This window comes from Meles meles, chromosome 17 (genome assembly GCF_922984935.1).
Source record: "Meles meles chromosome 17, mMelMel3.1 paternal haplotype, whole genome shotgun sequence".
Lineage (NCBI taxonomy): Eukaryota > Metazoa > Chordata > Mammalia > Carnivora > Mustelidae > Meles > Meles meles.
In genome coordinates this window covers 60,788,424-60,810,705 of record NC_060082.1, presented here as the reverse complement: position 1 = coordinate 60,810,705, position 22,282 = coordinate 60,788,424, and the positions used below count along the sequence as shown (strand labels likewise).

General features: G+C 37.9%; 1 protein-coding gene across 10 annotated transcripts in view; it reads right to left on the bottom strand.

The window, feature by feature from the left end:
* CEP170 (centrosomal protein 170) overlaps positions 1-22,282 on the bottom strand; it is a 124,754-nt gene that overhangs the window by 78,053 nt on the left and 24,419 nt on the right. For 9 of the 10 annotated variants that reach the window (XM_045982476.1, XM_045982482.1, XM_045982478.1 and 6 more), the window contains exon 2: positions 11,878-12,023. In XM_045982476.1, the coding sequence (XP_045838432.1) occupies positions 11,878-11,982 (105 nt within the window). In that variant the 5' untranslated portion in view covers positions 11,983-12,023. Of the gene's footprint in view, positions 1-11,877; positions 12,024-19,854; positions 19,965-22,282 lie in introns of all 10 variants that reach the window. The other variant, XM_045982477.1, reaches the window with a different exon arrangement.

Below are 22,282 nucleotides of genomic sequence, written 5' to 3'. Positions count from 1 at the left end.
ATCACGGCTTCCTGAAAACGGAGACCAGGGCTGCAGCCAGCAAGGCAGGGGAAACTCCAGCGTTCATGTGAGTAACTGTGAGACATGAATGCCAACTAACTCGAAGACAAAAGCTCCTAGGGGCACAGCCTTGGGGGACACCACTCTCTGAGGAGTTTTCTGAGTTTCACCCCCAGAAGCCCCACAAGAATGTCAGGGTGAAGACTGGAGAAAGTCTTGCATTCCCTTAGTGTGAGGGTCAAAGTAACTGTTCTGAAATAGCCCCAGAACATTCTGTGGTCTCCAAGGGCCTGTCCTCAAGGAAGACTCTTTTACCATCCCACCAATGTGGGATTTACCAGAGCCTAATTGACATGCAAGAATGGAAAGACTGAACTTCAGCGTCCTCTAGCCTTCCTGCCTCTATCTAAGGGGACAAAAAAGAGCTGAGATGTACCTGTGAAGGTCATGACCCCACAAAAAGCCTGAAGACTAGTCTAAGCATTATAGTATGCTTCCTCTCCTTCCCAATCTTACCATTACACTCATAGGGGAGATTACAATGGGAAACACTGCTAAACTCAGATTATTTAATAAAGGATCTCTAAGGAAACTCAGAAACCACTGGAGAGACGAAAACAAGGACACTAGAGGAATGTTAACCTCTGATACTTTCAGCTACAGACAACAGTGAACACAGCCTGACTCCTAGCCCCATCAACAGAACGAGGTCAGCAACTAGTAAAACAACAATACCGATGTAAATCCTAGTTGAAACGATCCTTTCCAAATAAATATCACTGAAATGAGAAGCTCCTTCCTCCGTCAGCTTCAACTGCATATTGAAAAGTTGGGGTCGTCTGTCTAACATCAGGAACAAACAGCATGTGGCTTCAAACGATCTTCCAGAAACACCTACACATTCATCATACATACGATCTTTGCAACACAACGTTTTAAAAGTTTTCGAAGTTGCTTTTGGGTTGGTTTTCTCTGAAACTTCAAGTTCCCTAGGACAGACTGAAGAGCACCTGTCTGTGTTGTAGGACCACTGCCACTTCTCTGCAGCTCACCTGAGAAACCGACTGCGCGGGTAACCACTACGAAACATCTGCATTCACAAAACATCTGCATTCAATCTGAAAGTTACTTAAACTTTATGCCGGTTTCTACTGTCATGTTTTAAGTTATTGCTCTGTTTAATGAAGTACAAAATTCAGTTATTCCGGTGACAAAAGCAGCACATGTAGGACCATTAGGAAAACAATTCCTCCTTCCCGTGTATTTAATTAGTCTGTGGAATAAAAATCTCTGCCTGCTGTAAGGCAAGTGAGACTGCAGGTCCACGTAGGCGCTTAATGACCTTGAACGAATCGTCATAAATAATCTGTGAAAAAAGAAACAGAGAAGGAGCTCAAGTCCTTAGAATGGCGAACTGAAATTCAAGGGGAAAAATCCAAGTGAAAGCTGAGAAAAGAAAAAATCACCCAGGAAAGGGAGTTACTGTTAGCTTTGGAAAACAGGCCAAGTGGCTACTTCTGGAGCCAGGGAACCGCAGCTTTCGAGGGAATGGTCAGCACACACCAGAGATGAGAAAAGGAGGGTTTAAGGAGGAAACGGTCAGGAGAGGCCACTTAACTAAGTGAACAACTTGCCAGAACCCGGAAAATCCTGAACCTGATATACACCTTGCCCTCAAATTGTGTATGGGGGTAGCTAAGTACAAGAACACCTTCCGTGGAACACAGAGCAAACCTAAGACACCAGAAGACGACAGAGTCCACTGAGTTGAGACGCCATTCCAAGTCTAGGTGCTGGGAGTGGAGGAGTGAGGATGCTATGTGGGGTCAGAGAAAGTATCTTGTTTGTTTACGGTTTATTTATTTGTATCTTGTTTGTTTACGGTTTATTTATTTGAGAGAGAGAGCACATGCACATGTGTTGAGCAGGGCTGGGGACAGAGAGAATCTTCAATCAGATTCTGGGCTAAGCACGGAGCCTGACGTGGGGCTGATCTCAGGGTTAACTGACTAAGCCACCAGGCGCCCCTGTTTGTTTTGAAATAAAGAGGGTAATAATGTCCTGAGAAGACCAGGCTTATGAACTCAGGGCAAGAGCGATCACCAGTTTAAAACTCACAGAACAAGTTACACAGTTTGTGTAACTCTTTAACAGCCAATGAAAGAAAGCAAATAAAAATTTCTGCATTTCGTTATCTGCTGTTTTCAAGGTGGTGGTATGTTTCAGCACCCATAAGAGAAACTCAGCAGAAAACCAAGATGATAGAGCATAATACGTCCAGTGAGTAGTCAAGAAAAACTGAGAAAGGAAGATTCACTACTTACATCTAACCATATAAGTATTGATTAATCCATTTCCATTTCCAGATAGCAGATTCACATTTTCTCTAGATTACACTGCCAGGAGAAGGTGTATTACAACTTAATTTTTACAACCCATTTGGACATTTCAATGCAAATCTAGTATTTCTCAAACATATAATTTAAATCCTGACAAAGGCCGCTAAATTCATCAAGTTTCTGGTTCCAATGGGAAAACCTTAGCTGATCGGGTGTAAACTATGAAGATTGTCGTATTTTACCAGTTCTCTTATTCTTGCCACTTTAAGCCTCCAGTAAGAATGCAAGACTCCTGAAGTCCTTCCTCATCACAAGGAAAAAAAAAATTCTGCGTCTCTGTATGGGAACAGATATTAACTGCACTTATTCTGGTGATCACTTTTCAAATACACAAATAGTCAACCACTGTGGTCCACTTGAAACTAATATAATGTTGTAAGTCAATGATATATCAATTTAAAAAAATGCAGGACTCTATAGTCACTGGCTCCTTACAGAAAACACCCAGAAGAGTGGAAAGAACACCCTTCCTTGTGATTTTTACTTTCTAGAAAGACTCTTCCCGAGGCCCTGCACCGCACTCTAGAGAATCCACCTTACCCGAAACTCCTCTTCATTCTCAAGCTCTCACAGATGGTTACCTCCTACTTCCTTCCTTTAACTGAAATCTGGCTTTCCCCGAGAGCACTATTTCTACTGCATTCCTTTAAAGTGGATGCCATCCTCCTAAATCCGACATTCTGCTGAGTTCAGAGATACAAAATGAATTCATGCGGTTTACTATCACGGCTTTTGGGCCATTACTATCCCCCTTCAAGGAAAAGCCCTTCACTTTTTTGAAGTTCTGGTTATCTACCTATAGGTGGATACAAGTATACAAGTATTTATACAAGTATAAATAAACATATATATACACACTATATATTTCTGTACACACACACACACACACACACACACCCTTCCTAGATTGCCGCAATCATCTATGGTCACTTTAACTTTTTTTCCCCTTTTTTTGAGTGAACTCTACCTCCAATGTGGGCCTTGAACTCATGCCCCAAAATCAAAGTCACATGCCCCACCAACTGAACCAGCGAGGCGGCCCTCATTCTAACTTTTTGACCGTAGTTTTGGAGTAACGGTTTATAGTCTTCCTTCTCATTCAAATTTACTTCACCATGATTCATTTTAAACATTTATGTTGAGGGGCACCTGGGTGGCTCAGTTGGCTGAAGTTCTGGTTCTTGATTTTGGCTCAGGACATGATCTCAGGGTCCATGATCAAGCCCTGCATTGGGGGGGTACTGGTCTGTGCTCAGCAGGGAGTCTGCTTGACGACTGTCTCCCTCTGCCCCTCCCTCCGCTCACATACCCTCTCTCTTTCAAATAAATAAATACAATCTTTAAAAATCTATGTAGACAACCCATATAAAAATCTAGCCTTCCCAACGTCCACAACCAAACTCCATACTCTATCTCAGCAAACCGCTCCCACTGCTAGATCTTACGTGAAATGGACTCCTCGCCTGGAATCTCAGCTGTGGTATTTTTCTCTGGGACTACATTCTCCTGTTCCTCCAGTTCTCTCACTTATTCATAATAATTTACTCTTATGTGACCTCAGTGCCCTGACTGCAACAGGTCATCTCATACTCTGACCCCCGTCCTTTTCTCCCAAGCAAACATCCCTATCCTCCTGAATTTATGTCCCTCTCTTTAACCCAGCTCCCCCTGGCTTCCCCGATCCTTCATGCTCACGACTCCCAAACCTCCACCTTCGGCTCAGAGTACCCTGCTCAGCTTCACACATTTACTTCCTGGTTTCTACTAAATATCTCAATCCGGATGTCCCTTCAGAACCTCAAACTCACTACCTTACTCCCCCCAAAAGTATACCTCCGGAAACCCTCTTTCATTCACTCCTATGCCCAAAAGGCTAGGTCTGAGGCTCTTTCTCTCCCACCCCCATTATGTAACTAGAAAGCGCACCCTAACTCTTCAGTCCCTCTCATAGTCTTCTTTCCATTTCAAAGGTTTCTTTCTTCTTTAGAACTCGACCTCACTTTCTAGACTATTATCACCCCCTAACTGCTTATACCGATTCCGACCTCCAATTTCTGAGCAGCAATATAGATTAAGAGTTTAAAGGGCAGGCGCTAGAGTCCAAAAGAACTGGTCGAGACATATGGCAACTGTGTGGCCTTGGTAAAAAGACCAATATTTGCTTAATCGTCTATAAGAAAGACAGACCATATCTCAGAGGTTTGTTTGTGAGGATAAAATGACATAAGGCATGGGAAACACTTAAAAAAGGCAATATTCTGGGGCACCTGGGTGGCTCAGTGGGTTGGGGCCTCTGCCTTTGGCTCAGGTCATGGTCTCAGTGCCCTGGGATCGAGCCCCGCATGGGGCTCTCTGCTCAGCAGGGAGCCTGCTTCTCCCTCTCTCTCTACCTGCCTCTCTGCCTACTTGTGATCTCTGTCTGTCAAATAAATAAATAAAATCTTAAAAAATAAAATAAAAAGGTAATATTCCCCTGTGTAAAAACTCCTCAGTGTACTTACTGGCTAAGACAAAATATATAGCCTTTCATGTAGCACACAAGGCCTTCCAAGATAGGGTCTCTTCTAAAATCCCAGTCTTAATCTTGCAAAAAGTTTGCCTTCATCTCCTATATATAAATCATAAGGGACTATTTTATTTATAAATCACAAGGAACACTGAATGCCATGCTATCTTTAATACCATGCACTCAATCACACTCAAAACCTTCCAGAAACCATTTACTCATCTTTCAAGATTATTCAGCTCAAGCCATCTCCTCCATGAAGTCTTCCCAGATTTTTCATCTCCACATTTCCTTGCAGGTAGGACTGATCAATCTGTCTGCTGTGTACCCCACATCAGACACATCAGGGTCCATGCCGTAGTGTCTGGACTGGTTTACATGCGTATCTCCTGTTACTAGCAATAAGCTGTCAAGGACAGGGAGAACCTACTTGTACACACTCTGATCCCTTGGTAGCCAGCCACGGGGCCAAGTGCACTGTAGATGCTTAGCATAGGTTTGTTGGAAAGGAAATACATGCTCTTTAGCCTAACAGAAGTACTCCACTTACAAAGTTCAGACCAGATTTTAAGAAACCTACAAACTGAGTGGCTTAAAACAACAGAACCAAAACAAAACCAAAAAATTTTGAATCTCAGATAATTATAAAACCAGAAAATTCTGGAAGGTAAGAGTATTAAAATGAAGCTATGTTTAGTTTTTAAAAACTGCTATGTTTAAGTTTCTACAAAAAAACAAACAACGAAAAGCCTGATATCAAATAAGTCAAAACATAGAAAACAACTCTAGGCCAGGCACAGTGAAAAGCTACTTTTAACTAAAACTAACACATGATATGGTACAAATGACTACCTGCCACGTGTCACATATGCTTTCGGTATGAAATGGCTGTTTTTAACATTATTATTACCTCTTAAATTACTTCTTTTTCCTACGAAAACACAGACATACATGGACACATAGGCTAAAAAAAAAAAATGCCACTGTGTGTCATCACTGTTTTAAAATCTTTTTAAAAGACCCTGTGGTTGACTCTTTAAAAGCTCAACTGCATTTCTACAATCAGGGTAATTAATACACAGTGACTTATCTTTGCTGAAAATAAGTTACCTATGATATTTATAACATATTCCATTATCCTCCTGGGGACTGTTCTTACACCACTGTGAAAGTTAAAATATTAAAATTTGAAGTAAAATATAATTGTTACTGTTTGTATTATGCACCAAGAGGGAAAAAAATATGTTTCAGTTAGTAGATGGTATTTCTTAAAACACGGCAAAATTCAATTATTTAGTGCAATTATTAGCAAACTTTTCAAAATGCACCTCCGTGTGTATTTGGTAGTATCCCATATATTGCAACAAAAGTTTGAACACGTTTACTAGCAGGAGAAGTAAGTTAGCAAACCAGTTTTAGGTCACATACGTGCAGTAGCAGCTTAGTGGTGGAAGAGAAAGATCATGTGATTTTGAGCCAGTATTACCAAGACTCTGATACCAGCCTCCATGACTTAATGGGTATGTGATACTGGCCCTGTGACTAAGTCTTTCTGAATCTTAATTTTATCGTCTTTAAAACAGGGATGACCTCTCAGGAGACTGCTGAGAGGAACAACTGAAATGATGCAAGTGAACACTGAGAAATAGAAAGTACTATTTAAATGCAAGGTACTTTTAATAGTAATATTAATGTGAGTTACTCCGGACAAAATGTAATTTCCATCTAATAATTACACTTTATAGCTTTCATCCATGGCTAAGATTTATTTTGCATAGTATGCCCTTATGAAACACAGCACAGTCATCTTTGTACGGCAAGACAAACAGGCATAGCAAGTCTACACACTTTGCTGGAGGCTTCCAGGATAAGTGCAAGAACTAATTCCAGAATCCTTTATTTAATCATCTACTCTTTAATATCCAGGCACATTTTCTTCTTGAGGATCACATTCTTTAGACTACCTTTATTGGAATGAGATGCAATAACAAAAACCATAAAACTCAAAAAATTTATTTTCTGGCATAACATAACAAAGAATTTTTAAATGTAATCAAACAGGCTGTATAACCTTATGGATCATTTATTTCCCTTTTGCTTTGGGGTTAAGCCATATGATCACCACAGATCAGCAAATCTATTTGTAGCTGAAATCTTTACAGATAAGAAACTACTTAAAATTATTCACAGGCAGAGATTTTGAAACCTAACAACTGGTTTCCTGTACATTAAAAATGGAGGGTTTTAAGCCACGAATGTAGACTTAGATCAACCAAATTTTTAAAGATCTTCTTTTATTTACTCATTAAAAAGCAATCAAATATTAGCTCCTGGCACTTCAAACAATTTTAATTATCAGACTGACTGACCTAACAATGCAGAACCACCCATGCTGTGTAAAGCCTTTAAAAGGAAAACACAATTTCATCAATTCTAGAGCACTAATCTTTCAAAACAAATACATTTTGCATTTATAAACACAAAACTCTTCACTCTTCCAACACTATAATCCATATATAAGCTTAGTTCATTTTTCAGAAATGATATAAAAAGAGTAAGTTTTAAAAATCCATTAATTCTACTATAATACTAGGAAAGATTAAATTAATATTCAACCACTTAAAAACTAAATACAATTTGCAAATATTTATTCTTACTTCGATATACAAGATGTCCTTTAGTGCTATGAGAGTACTACTAATTTGTAGCACTGATTCAGACTCCACATGACCAGCAGGCCAGTCTATTCGTGGATCTCTCTCGGAGAATCCACTGTGTCTAGGACAGGACTAAAAACAACACGCTGATCAGATAAAGGGCAGAAGTATCTTTAAGGGTGGAGACTGAGGAACAGGTCAAAACTGCTTTTTTTCCTTGCCTAATCAAGGAGTTCCCTTATTTCCTTTACAATCCAGTTAAAAATTAAGAAATAAAGCATAAATAAAAAGTTATACCTAGGATACCCATATCATAAACATTTATGAAATTAAAATAAAAATATTATTTTAACTTTTGACAGCACTTTAATATTGACAAATCAATTAAATTATTTCTGCTCATTAAAATAGTACTAATTTTTGCTTTAAGTTTGTTATAAAGGCAGTATTAATTAACTGAATCAATTCAGATAGTTTAAAATTCTATTGCCATTGATTTCCTTTTCTTCATTGTGGTGATATATATATCTTATATGCATAACATAATATTTGCCATTTTAAACATTTGTAAATATATAATTCAGGGGTATTAGTTAAATTCACAGTGTTGTACACCACCATCTATTTCCAAAATTTTTTTTATTACCTCAAACAGAGATTCTGTAACTTTTAGGCAGTTAACTGCCCAAACCTCTTTTCCCCAGCCACCGATTATTGCTAACCATCTTCATGTGTATGAATTTGGTTATTCTAGCTATTTCCAAAGAGATGAAATCATACAGTATTTGTCCTTTGTGTCTGGTTTATTTCACATAGCATACTGTTTTCCAAGTTCATTTCTGTTGCAGCATGTATGAGAACTTCATTCCTTTATATAACTGCAAAATAATCCATTACACGTTCACACTGCATTTAGTTTATCCATTCACTTGTGACTGGACGCTTGGGCTGTTTTCACCTTTTGGCTGTTGCAAGTAACAAATGCTATAATCCACACTGACACATAAGCATCTGTCTGAGACCCTGCACACAATTACTGTGGGTATATGTCTAAAAGTGGAACTGCTGGTCATATGGTAATTCTATGTTCAGCTTTTTGAGGAACCACTAAAAGCTATTTTCTACAGCAGCGACACCATTTTACAATCCCACCAGCAACATACAAGAATTTCAATTTCTCTACATCTTCACTGACACTTATTTTCCTGTTTTAAAAAAATTACAGCCATCTCAGTAGATGTGAAGTGCTATCTCATTGTGGTTCTGACTGGCATTTCTTAATGACAAATGATATTGAGCATCTTCTTTTCATGCTTACTGGGCACTTTGGATCTTCTTTGGAGAAATGTCTAGTCAAGCCTCTTGCCCATTTTTTAAGTGGACTGCTTGTCTTTTTGTTGTTGAGTTGTAGGAATTCTTCATATACTCTGGATATTACACCTTTAAAAGATATATGTAATTTTGCAAATATTTTCTCCCACTCTTCATTCTGTTGGTAGTGTCCTTTAATACACAAGTTTTAAATTTTAATGACGTCTCATTTATCTACTTTTTCTTTTGTGGCTGGTGCTATTGGTGTCATATCTAAGAATCCACTGCCAAATCCAAGGTTATGATGACTTATCCCTATGTTTTCTTCTAAGAGTTTTATGGCTGTAGCTCTTAAATTTAGGTCATTGATCTATTTTGGTTAATTCTTATATTTGATGTGTGGCAGGGATCCACACTCTTTTATAGTGGAAATCCCGTTGTCCTAAGTCTCATCCGTCAAAGAAATTATTCTTTCCTCCACTGAATGAACTTAACACCCTTCTAAATCCTCAGCCGGCCACTGTAACAGTTTGTGGGTGCCATAACAAAGTGTCACAGAGGTGGCTTAAAACAATGCAAGTTTACTTTCTTGTAGTCTAGACTCTAAAAATCCAAAATCAAGGTGTTGGTTGGGTCATACTTCCTCCAACACTTCTAGGAGAGGATCTCTTCTTTCTTTGCCTCTTCTGGCTTTTGGTGGACTCAGGTGTTCTGGGTTTCTGGTAGCCTAACTGTAATCTCTGCTTCTGTCTTTACATAGATGTTCTCCCTCTGTCTTTTCCTTTCCTTATGAAGACCTCAAGTCATATTAGTTTAGAGTCCATCTTAATTACTTTTTCTTAACTTGACTATATCCTCAAAGACTTTATTTTCAAATAAGGTCACATTCACAGGTATGGAAGATTAGGACTTCAATATATCTTTTTGGGGGAAACAATTCAAATCACAACAGCCACAGATATAGAAGGGTTTATTTCCACACTCTCTATTCTATTCCATATTCACTTGTCCATATGTCTACTTTTATGTAAGCCAGCATCACTAGCTTTGTAGTAAGTTTTGAAAGCTTTTTCAAGATTATTTTACCATTTTTTAAATTTTGCCAGACTGTGCCAAACTTAGCCAAACTCTTTAGAAACAAAACATCTTTTACTATGGATATTTCTGTATTCCTACACATTTCTTGGGACTTTCTTATGGGGTATATTTAAGTTACTTGAAAAGAGTATGACCCTTTTGGGTCCGGCTTTTCAGATTTAGATGAGGGTAGAACTCAGTCTATGGTAAATTATTCCCCACTATTGAGGGGGTAGACACCAATGCCTCGTGAATCATGACATTTACCAATCTGGCTGTCAGGACAGGCACCATTCCTGACCATGTTATTGCCCAGCACTGTCAACTCTAACTCCTTTGAGTGCTTCTCCCTCACTTTAAGGTTAGTTTCTCCATTATATATGTAATGATCAGTAGTACGCAGCGGCATACTGGAGAATTACTCTGTGAAGTTCCTTTCTGTGTACCTCCTTCCTCTCTGGTACTGTGTCCTGTGAACTGGAACTCACCTTGGTCTTCCTGGACTCACAACTTCCTCCCTCTACCTCACAAACTATCAGACAACTTCCATTTGTCACACACAGTCCAGAACAGACACTGTATCAGTCATGTCTCTTAAGAGATTGATCCTGCAAGACCCACAAAACCCATTCCCACAGTTCTTGGCTGGTTGATACAAATGCTACATAGAAAGCCCCTCTACCACTCTCTGATAAATGAGCTCCCACTATCTGTGCCTAAGAGAGGGTCCAGTTCCAAGAAGCTGTTAGCCAAGCCAAACGACTGCCTTTTTCTCAGTTGCCACTTTCAACGCTCCCATCTCACTGAGAACCGCAGATAATCTCTGTACTATTTCTCGTATTGAATTTGTTGAATTAAGGTGTCATTGTATATGCAACGTACCTGTGTACTATACTTACTACATTCATATTCTATACTCACACAGCTGTAGAGTGGCTTTACTTTAATTGCCCCAGAACTGTAAAATAAGTTATTTAATTTTACAGTAAACATGTATAATAGACAGATCCAAATCTGAGTTTTCTCGGGATAATGCAGGGTTTCTCAATCTCAGTACTGTAGATATTTAGGGCCAGACACTTCCTTATTCTGTGTTTGGGGGGGGTACACTGTACACTGCAGGATGCTTAGCAGCACACTTAGCCTCTTGGCTTCTACCTACCAAATGTCCACAGAGACCGGCTCCAACCTCCCACCACTTCTAATAATCAGATACTGCCAAATGCCCTTTGCGCAGTGGGAGACAGGACTTGCCCCAGTTAAGAACCACTGGGCTAAGAGAATAAACATTTCTACTCTTAAGTATTTGTTTATCATTCTTAACAACAAAAAAGGGAGGAAGAGTAAGGGGACAAAACCTTTATTCTAAACTGCAAGGGACCTGTTAAAATAACTAAATCCTCAAAAACCTGGAGATCCATTTTCCTGCTAATTATCTTACACAAACACGGCTTAAAAGTATGTTTTAAAAGTAACTCCTTTATACATAATGCAGTAAATACCATCAATATTTAATTATGCTTAAACTACTGAAAGGTATCATAATGAACATCTCGAAAAGAAGCAGAGAAACTAATTTTGGTATCACTGAAGCATCCATGATTAAAATTCAGTTGTACTTCATGCTATGCTAATTTTATGAATTATTTACAAGTCTTATTTTTAAAGCATATAATGTGAAACATCTTACTTAAAAATCAACTTCTCTACTCTGAACTCTCATTTTTCAATATTTATTCCCTAACACTTAGAACTTATTTTTAGATGATTCAAGAGGGAGAAAATTAATTAAACTGGTAACTACAGCCAAAAGACATAGAGCTAGAACGTTCAACTTTATGTAGTGTTGTTCTCCAAAGGAGCAGGAGAATATTTTCTACTAGTTCCAGGTTTTGAATAGATACATCTAGAAGTTTTATGTCATTACCTGCAACATGAGCTCACAGTCATCTCTTCCAACGAAAATCATTTCTCGCGGCAGCCTGTGGCGAGTGCCTCCACTGCTCACCAAAAACCAGGATGTTAAGCTCATTTTCTGCTTAGCTTCTAAGTCTTTGGCAAAGCTACGTCATCCTAAAGAGATATTAAAGAAAAACATACATTCAGATATTTTTAGCTTTAGGATTCATCCACTAAACCCTTTAAAGTCGACCTAAGAATAGAACTGCATTCATCATCTACTCCTAGCTCAGTAAACAGACAGTCCAGAGGTCATCCGACATGACAAATTTACCAAATTCTCATTAGTAAAGTAAATACACAGACTCCATTAAGAGTTCAATTAAAGGGGCGCCCGGGTGGTTCAGTGGGTGGTTCAGATCATGACTCTGCCTTCAGCTCAGGTCATGATCTCAGGGTCCTGGGATCGAGTCCCGGGCAGTCCTGGGATCGAGTCTCTGCCGAGCAGAGAGCCTGCTTCCTCCTCTCTCTCTGCCTGCCTCTCTGCCTACCTGTGATCTCTCTCCGTCAAAGAAATAAATAAAATCTTTAAAGAGTTCAATTAAAAAGGAAGACATCAGGCAATTAAGTAGTCAACTAATTCACATTTGTCATACTTCTGAAGGCTTTGGACAGAGCTTATAAAGCTCTATAATTCTCAAGTAAATGATCACATTATCATGTTAACCTGAGTAAATACTACCAATATTATACAAATAAATGTCCGACTTATATATGATTTGAGAAAGACTAAGTTCAAATGAATATTTTTGCTATCTGATTAAGAACAATAAAACCAAAGATTTTGCTTCTTTGTCAACCAAGTGCAGACCACTGAAAGAACTTTCAAAAACATGCAATTTCAATTTCTCTGTCCTCATATGTACTTCACTTTCTTAGAACATTTTTCTAGAGCAGCAAGTCTTAGGCTTTTGTTCTTGGTACCCATTTCATTCTATTTTTAAAATTTTTTTAGTATCTCTGTATATATACATATATATATATATATTTTTTAAAGATTTATTTATTTGACAGATAGAGATTACAAGTAGGCAGAGAGGCAGGCAGAGAGAGAGAGAGGAGGAAGCAGGTTCTGCGCTAAGCAGAGAGCCCGATGTGGGGCTCGATCCCAGGACCCTGGGATCATGACCTGAGCTGAAGGCAGAGGCTTTAACCCGCTGAGCCACCCAGGCGCCCCTATACATATATTTTTTAAAGATTTTATTTATCTATTTGATGACAGAGAGAGAGACCATGCACTACAGCAGGGGTAGAGGGAGAGGGAGAAGCAGGCTCCCTGCTGAGCAGGGAGAAGGATATGGGACTCGATCCCAGGACCCTGGGCTCATGACCTAAGCCGAGGGCAGGTGCCTAACAGACTGAGCCACCAAGATACTCTATTTCTTTAAAATTTATTTACTTGACAGAGATAGAGCACATGCACAAGCAGGGGGAGCAGCAGAGGAGAGGAAAAAGCAGACTCTCTACTGAGCAGTCAGCCTGACATGGGGCTCAAACCCACTACCCTGGGACCGTGACCTGAGCCAAAGGCAGTTGCGTAACTGAGTCACCCGTGCACCCCCATTCCACTTAAAAAAAAAAAAAAGAACCCCAAAGAGCATTTTGTTTGCATGGTTTATATGTACTAACATTTACCTTAAAAAAAAAAAATGAAAACTGAGAAACTAGGACTTATCAATTCGTTTAAAATAAACTAACATTTTAATGAAAAATATACTTCCAAAACAAAAATAATTAGGGTAAAGAGTAGCACTATTTTTTTTTCTTTTTTAAAGATTTTATGTATTTACTCGACAGAGAGAGATCACAAGTAGGCAGAAAGGCAGGCAGAGAGAGCGGAGGAAGCAGGCTCCCCGCTGAGCAGGGAGCCCAAAATGGGGTTCGATTCCAGGACCCTGAGATCATGACCTGAGCAGAAGGCAGAGGCTTAACCCACTGAGCCACCCAGGCACCCAAGAGTAGCACTATTTTAATTTAAAAAAATTTTTTTAATGTCTAGCTTAACGGAAGATGTTTCTATTAGCTCTGCATTCAATCTGTTGCCACATATTACTGAACTTGAAATATCTAAAGAAGGCCTGCCTTCATTCAAATAGTTAGAAAAGGGAAATTTATTATATAGTTTTTTTCAAATAACTATAGATAGTTTTTTCTTTGATACTACATCAAAACTTTGAAAGTTTCTTGAAATTTATTTACAATAAGAAATCTGAAACTTTTTATACTATGTTGCATGAAAATTCATCAACTTCGAAGGGATCTTGTAACATTATAAATCGGTCATATGGAAAATACGGGTTCCCCGAGTTACACAGATCTTCTAAATGATGACCTATTCATTGTATTATTTAAAAACATCACAGTTGTTGACGTCATCACCCATCTTCTCAGAAAAAATCTTTAAGTACAAGGTAGCCGTGAGAATCATGGTGGCAGAATCAAGTTTTCTAAAATTCTCATTTTCTCTTGAAAGCTATAATTTTATTGGCAAAAAATACCACCCATTCTTTTCTTTGAAGTGACAGGCTTACTTTGTTTGCCAAATACTCAAGTCTACAAAACCATAAATTTGTCTGTCAGTCATTGTGTCAAGTAACAAGGCGCTCTATGAAGCAAGTGGGCAGTTCACAACTCGAACATGACACAAATTCTTCTCTTTGGGACAAGCCTGGTACTTCGGTGTACAACATAAATGCTTTATGTGTCCTTCCAATTACTTGCACAGAATATTAAAAAGATGTGACTCCCATTTTAACCACATTATCAATGACATTCTTAAGTGAAACTGGCTTTGTTCCCCCCTTAATTGCAAACGCATGGCAGTGAAGGATACAATTACTATTACTATAGTTCAGCCTGGATCTACGCTAAGGAACCAGCAGCTCTACCCACCAATCTTTTTATACTATCAGTTCAGGTGACAATACAATAAAGAAGGCAACTAATGTTTTGATGTTCTCATGAAAATAGTTTTGACCCCCTGACCTTTGAAATGGTTTTGGGAACTCCCAGAGGCCTGTGGATTGAGCTCTGGGAAGGCTGTGCTAGAGAATGTGGCTATGTCATTCAGAAGATAAACCTCAGTCAGCGTCAGACGGACAGATGAATAATCTGACTCCTAGTCCCAACACTTTTTATTCTACATGACCTGGGGCAAATTATTTAGCTCCTGCCCCTTTGTTTACTCTTATCTAAAATGGGGAGGATATTATCTACTCAAAGTTTTTTCTTAGGAATCAAAAAAAACTATACATGTAAATATTTTTTCCACGAAAATGGCACATTCTTCTACAATTTAATTAGAAGCGAACTATACTGCCGTGAACTGAAACATTCTGTAGTAAGAACTAGATCTATTATAAAGCAAAATCCTATAAGATGTAAAATTTTATGTTAAGGTAAAAACCCTTATATTATAAATTTATCGACACAGACATGAAACCATGGGTAACACCAAAACAGGCAAACAGTCTTCTGTAAAGCCAAACAATCAAGTCTTACCCCACTCTCAGCTTATCAATTGAAACAGTCAGTTTACATGGATTTTTCAATCTTTTATCCACCTTACTCCGTGTTGGAGATGTTGTTAGTTTTCATTGCCTATTCTCTGTCAAATTGGCTTTTAGCATTTCATGTGTACTTCCTAGCCAAGTCAACAGAGAATCAAAACAATTTTATCCAAGAAAAACCCTCCAATCTAAATTTAGCGTATAAGTTGCAAACTGCATTTGAAAACAAACAAAAGGACAATTTCAAAAGATGATATTAATAAGTAAGCCAACAGTTACATATTTATTTAAAGGAACTGAGAAAAGAAAAAGTACAGTAAGACATATTAAAAGGAAATGAAATTAGCCTAAACAGAGTCAACTAAAACAGGAGCACCAAACACGGGCAATAGAAACAATATAATATTTTCCAAATCAAAGAAGTTTTATGTAAGCATTATTTGTATGCTACAAAAACACTAAAGTATTTAGACAATATCAAACAAAATTATATTAATATCCAAATAAACGACATATAATTCTATAACACAAACAATAACTACAGTTGACCCCTGAACAACATGAGTTTGAACTGCATGGATCTGCTTATATGTGGATTTTTTGAGAAATACAGGACTGTAATCATATTTTCTCTTTCTTATGATTTTCTCAATAACATTTTTTTCTCTAGCTTAACTGTAGGAATACAACATATAATACATGTAATATAAAAATACATATTAACAGTTCATGTTATTGGGAAAGCTTCTGGTCAACAGTAGGTTATTAGGAGTCATATTTGGGGGGAGTCGAAAATCACACATGGATTTTTCAACCCCTGCCTTGTTCAGGAGTCAACTGCATGTAATTACATAAAATAATATGAAAATAGTGGCAATTCATATATTTTGTTTTGACTGTCAATGACACTTAAAAGGTAACTAAAGAGTAGGCATTTTCTGAAAAACAAAACTAAAAATCATAATCCTCAAGATGAGGAGTATTTACTTATTTATTTAATGGAGGCCTTGAGTCCTTTTCTACCTTCTCAACAACAGGTGGGAATGAGATACACCAAAAAGCTGCTGCGTTTCAGTTATTACAAAGGGCTCTCTCCTTATCTAAGATAGCTTCTCACTGGTCCTTCAATTCCAATTATCTCTTCCTACTTGCTGAGTAATCCTGACATTCACACATGATAAAACTGAGACCTGGGCGCCTGGGTGGCTCAGTGGGTTAAGCCGCTGCCTTCGGCTCAGGTCATGATCTCAGGGTCCTGGGATCGAGTCCCGCATCAGGCTCTCTGCTCAGCAGGGAGCCTGCTTCCATCTCTCTCTCCCTCTCTGCCTGCCTCTCTGCCTACTTGTGATCTCTGTCTGTCAAATAAACAAATAAAATCTTAAAAAAAAAACCCAAAAAATAAAAAACCCCTGAAACCTGGTTGAAAGTTTGCTCAATGACCAAGACATAGGTTTCAGCTCAGTTCCTCTATGGGGAGGGGGAAAAGAAGCCCTTGGGTTCGACAACATGCCCAAGGTCTTGACAAGATGTGACAGCAGTTACATTTCCTTGTAGGGTTTCCGAATGAGCCAGGAAAACGTGTTTTGGAGCAGACTTTCTGATTTAAAATCCTTGTCTCTCATGCTAAGTGACTCAAAATCCAAAAACGATAAAAATAAGAACAAATATTTCTGGATTCCAGATATTTTACTTGTATCAAGAAAAAGGAAAAAAAAAACATACAGAGGGAGGATAGCTAAAGACAAAATGAGACACAGATATGATGTCTTATAATACCTGGCATACAGGAGGCATCTCATTAATGTTCATTTCCTTTTCTCCCTTTCTTCCTAATCTTTTCTGCCAAATAATACCCTAAAGTCGTAAATTGAGAATGGAACAGTGCCAACCAATCAACATTACTGAATATCTTCTATGTCAATGCAGTAAAAGTATTCAATTAAAGGAATATTTAGGATAAAAATTATGACAATATAATGTAGCTTATGGGTTACTGATAAAATTAAAAGTGCTACAGTCTTTATTTCATATATATTTCAATTCAAGAAAAGTAAATTTAATAAATCAGTGATTAAAATTTCTACAGCACTTTCTCAAAGCATGAAAGGCTTTCATTGGGATATAAAGCCTGAATAATATACAGGATCACTGAGTTTTTTCAAAGACTGGAGCCCTAGGCCTTCTTACATACTCAAATTCTACCACAAACTATAACCTCTGCCCTGTGACTCTGCAAATCTTCCCATTAGAGGTAGGGTATCTCTCTCACTCCATAACTGTGGGCTCTGCCTCATGACTTTTGGCAAAAAGAATGATGTTAGTAGATGTGATGCAAGTAGAGTCTAAAATGTGCTCAGGAAATTGGCTTGCCCTCCTGCACTTCTTCCATTACCAAAAAAAAAAAATGCCCTGGTCAGTCTATTTGCTCAAGATGAATGAGAGACATATGGAACAGACATGGACCTAACATACAATTTGAAGTCAGAAGGTCAATATATCATCTAACCCCCAGGTGAATGACAGATATATGAGCAAAATAAAAATGACTGCTGTTTGAAGCCACTGAGACATGTGGGCTGATTTGCTTCACTACTGACTATAATGCACATTGAGTATAATTTACTAAAATACAGTATCTTTTCATAAATACATTCATAGTCCAATATACCCATTTGAGTATTTTTAGAATATACAAATGAAAATTTTTGTTTTTATTGTGTCTTTTCCCAATTTACTTTTTTCTTGATGGTTAACATTATTTGTGTAATTAAACATAAGGGTGCTATATATTACAGACTTAAAAATTACAGGTAAAGCTCTCAGCTTTATCGTAACAAAGAACCAACAATTGGAAAATCCAGCAATGGAAGAAAACGCAAGCCCCTTTTTTGAGGGGTGGTGGGGGAGGTCAACATCCTTAGTTTACTATTTTCCTCTCTGGAACATTCAGTTTACCACAGGAGACTCCTCCCATATCCCCCAATAATGGACATAAATGCACTGCTGATGTAGAAGCTAAACCAAGAAGTGGTTTAGGGGGTTTCACCGTTCCGGTTGCATTTTTTACATATTAATCTCCTTGGTTAAGCAGAGCACTTCCACCCTGGAGAGCAATTCAATTCTTAAGCTACTTAGGAGTATCACAAAAAAATAGAGGAACAGGAAGCTCCAGGAATCCATCCATCCACCTGAATGACTACTGAACTCCTAAGAACTATCTGAAGTTAACTATTTGGGGCTCTGGTGTCCAGTCAAAGAGGATGTTAAACTTCAGTATTTTGCATCGTACCAGGTACCATCAACCTGATTTCCCATTCCAAAAGCTCCAAGAAGTAGCCTACAGCTAGCCTCTTGCATTTCTGGTGTGGCTCACTGGAGCCAGGATACATAATAAAAGCTCTGTCATCCAACTATCGGATTCTGTGCTCTGGCTGGTGATTGCTGTTTTTTTATTGCTGAGCTTTTGTGCTGGCCATCAGAGCTTCAATTCCTATGAGCTGAAGCATCTTTTAAGGAATTTGGAGAGTCGGTGTGTGCTTGTTGCTTTGTTTTCTTCCTCTTTTAAGGAGCCAGGTATTTAAGGAAATCCTTATCAGATCACTGGCTGACCACAGAGATGACAGAATAGAAAGTTCAGTAACCACACACAACAAGGAATACATACCTTGCAAAAACAGTTTGGAAGAGTGACAAACAGTTGGCTTTAGGGCTCAATAAGAAATATTCAGCAATCCCTAAGGTGTGGGATAATTAAATTTCCATATACATCACAATATGACATTTTAAATACCCAGTTCAGTTCTCAAACTATATATAGAGAGCAAGCAACAGAAAAACTTATTTGCAGGAGGAAAAATGGGCAGAAACCATCCCCGAGGAAGCCCAGCCATTTTAATTATTAGTCAAAAATGTTAAATCAATTGTGTTACATGACAAAGACCTAAAGGGAATCAGCAAAATGAGCTATGAGAAAGCCAAGAGCATAACAGGGAGACAGAAATTTTATAAAATGAGGGGAGCCTGGGTGGCTCAGTGGGTTAAGCCCCTGCCTTCACCTCAGGTCACGATCCCAGGTTCCTGGGATCGAGCCCTGCATTAGGCTCTCTGCTCAGCAGGGAGCCTGATTCCACCCCCCCGCCTACTTGTGATCTCTCTCTCTCCGTCAAATAAATAAAAAAACTTTTTAAAAAAGAAATTATATAAAATGAAAAAATCACTACAGAAATTCAACAGCAGATTTCAGCAGAAAGAAAAAATGATCAACAAATCTGAAAATAAGACAATTGGAAGTAGTCAGTGTGACAGGAAAAAAAAGGAAGTAATAACATAAACAGAGTCAGAGGGATCTGTAGGATATCATCAAATGTAGCTACACATACATTATAGGAGTCTCAGAAGAAGAGACAGAGTAAGGGGAAGAAACAAAAAAAACTTACCAAATTTGAGGCAAGATATAGATATTCACACTCGAGAATTTCAATATACTCCAAGCAGGAAAAACTCACACAGATCCACATTCAGCCATATTATACTCAAACTGTCAAAACTGAAAGAAAAAGACAATTTTGAAAACATCAAGAGAAGACTCTTGTCATGGATAAGGGGTCCCTAATAAGATTAACAGCTGATTTCTCCTCATAAACTATGGAAGTGAGAAAGCAGTGGGATGGCTTATTTATAAAGTCTGGGGATATAAACTGTCAACCAAGAAATCTGTATCTGATAAAATTACTTTTTAAGAAAGAATCACAATTAAGACATTTCCATTAAACAAAAGCTGATGGAGTTCACTACTAGTACATTGGCCTACCAGAAATGCAAAAGAGAAACTTTCAGGCTGAAATGAAAAGACACCAGACAGTAAATAGAAACCATGAGAAAAATTAAAGATAACACAGGGAAAGTAAGTATATAGGTAAATATAAATCTAGGATGATTTACCTTTTTTTTTTTTTTTTAAAGATTTTATTTATTTGAGAGAGAGAAAGAGAGCACAAGCAGAGGGATCAGCAGGGAGAAAGGGAGAAGAGTATCCCTGCTCAGCAGCATGTGGGCCTTGATTCCAGAACCCTGGGATCATGACCTGAACCGAAGGCAGCCATTTAACCAACTGAGTCACCCAGGTGCCCCACATTTTAATACTTTTACAATTTTATTTATTTACTGAGAGAGAGAGTGTGCACGCACATAAGCAGGGGGAACAGCAGAGGGAGAGGGAGTAGCAGGCTTCCCGCTGAGAAAGGAGTCCAAAGTGGGGCTTGATCCAAGGACCCTGGGATCATGACCTGAGCTGAAGGCAGATGCTTAGCCAACAGAGCCACCAGGCATCCCATGATTGTACTTTCAATATGATTTATAACTTTTCTCTTTTTCCAATATGATTTAATGGGCAAATACATAAAACAATAATTATAAAGCTATGTCATTAGGAATACAATATATAAAAATGTAATCTGTGACAAATATAAAAGAAGAGGAATGGAGATGTACAGAAGGAGATTGTATACGCTTGATATTAAGTTGGTATTATTGAAATTAGGTTATTATAAGTTTAAGATGTTATTTATAATTCTCAGGGTAACCACCAAGAAAATAACTAAATAAACATGTAGAAAAGGAAACAAGAAGTGAATCAAAATGGCACATTAGCCAAAACCAACTAAATATGAAAAACATGGAGTAGTGAAGAAATTGAGGAACAAAAAATCATATAGAATGCAAAAAAATAAGTAAGTGACAGAAGTCAATCCTTCAGAAAACACATTAAATGTAAACCTATTAAACTCTCCTATGAAACAGCAGAAAAAGATCAGATAAAATAACAGGACCTCTTGGGGAGCCTGGGACGTGCAGTCAGTTGAGTGCATGACTTTTGGTTTTGGTTCAGGTCATGATCTCAGGGTCATGAGACTGAGCTCCCACTGGGGCTCTGTGCTCAGCAGGGAGTCTACTTGAGATTCTCTCTCCTTCTCCCTCTGCCTCTCCCCCAGGCTCACCTCACACAAACATACTTTAAAATAAATAAACGAATCTTAAAGGAAAAAAAAAATCAGGATCTGTCTACATACTGTTTATAAGAGGTTCTGTACAGATAAGAACACAAAGAAAAAAGGTCGAAAAAAGACATTCCACACAAATAGTAATCAATCCCCCAAAAGTGGCAGTGGCTATATTAGTGTCAGAAAAAAAAATAAAATTTATATCAAGGAACGATTACAAGGGACAAAAGAGAACATTACATATTGATTAAAGCTTCAATATAGCAAGACATTAAAAAATGTAAAAGTATATGTACCTACCAACAGAGCCCAAAAGATATGAAACAAAAATGAATGGAATTTAAAAAAATAGTTTAGCAATAGTATGAAACTTCAATACCACACTTTCAACAACACGAAACAAGAACAACTAGACAGAATATCAATAAATAAATAAAGGACTTAACAACACTATAACCAATATACCGAACAGACATACATAAAATGCTCAATTCAACTACAGCAGAATGACATTCTTTTCAAGTGCACAAAGCACATTCTCAAGAGTGGCACATTATGTTAGGCCTTAAACAAACAATAAATTGTAAAAGCAAAAAGTGCAAAACACTCTTCCAATCAGAATGGAAGGAAATTAGAAATCAATAACAAAACAAAAATAGGAATATTCTCAAAAGGTGGGACTTAACATACTCTACACAAGCAATGGGTAAAAGAAGCAATCATAAGAGAATAAAAAAGTACATTGAGAGATGAGAAGACAAGAATACAACATACCAAAACTTATAGGACAGAGCAAAAGCAGTGTTCAGAGGGAAATTTATAGTTTTGAATGTTTATGTTAAAAAAGAAATAAAGAATAAAGATA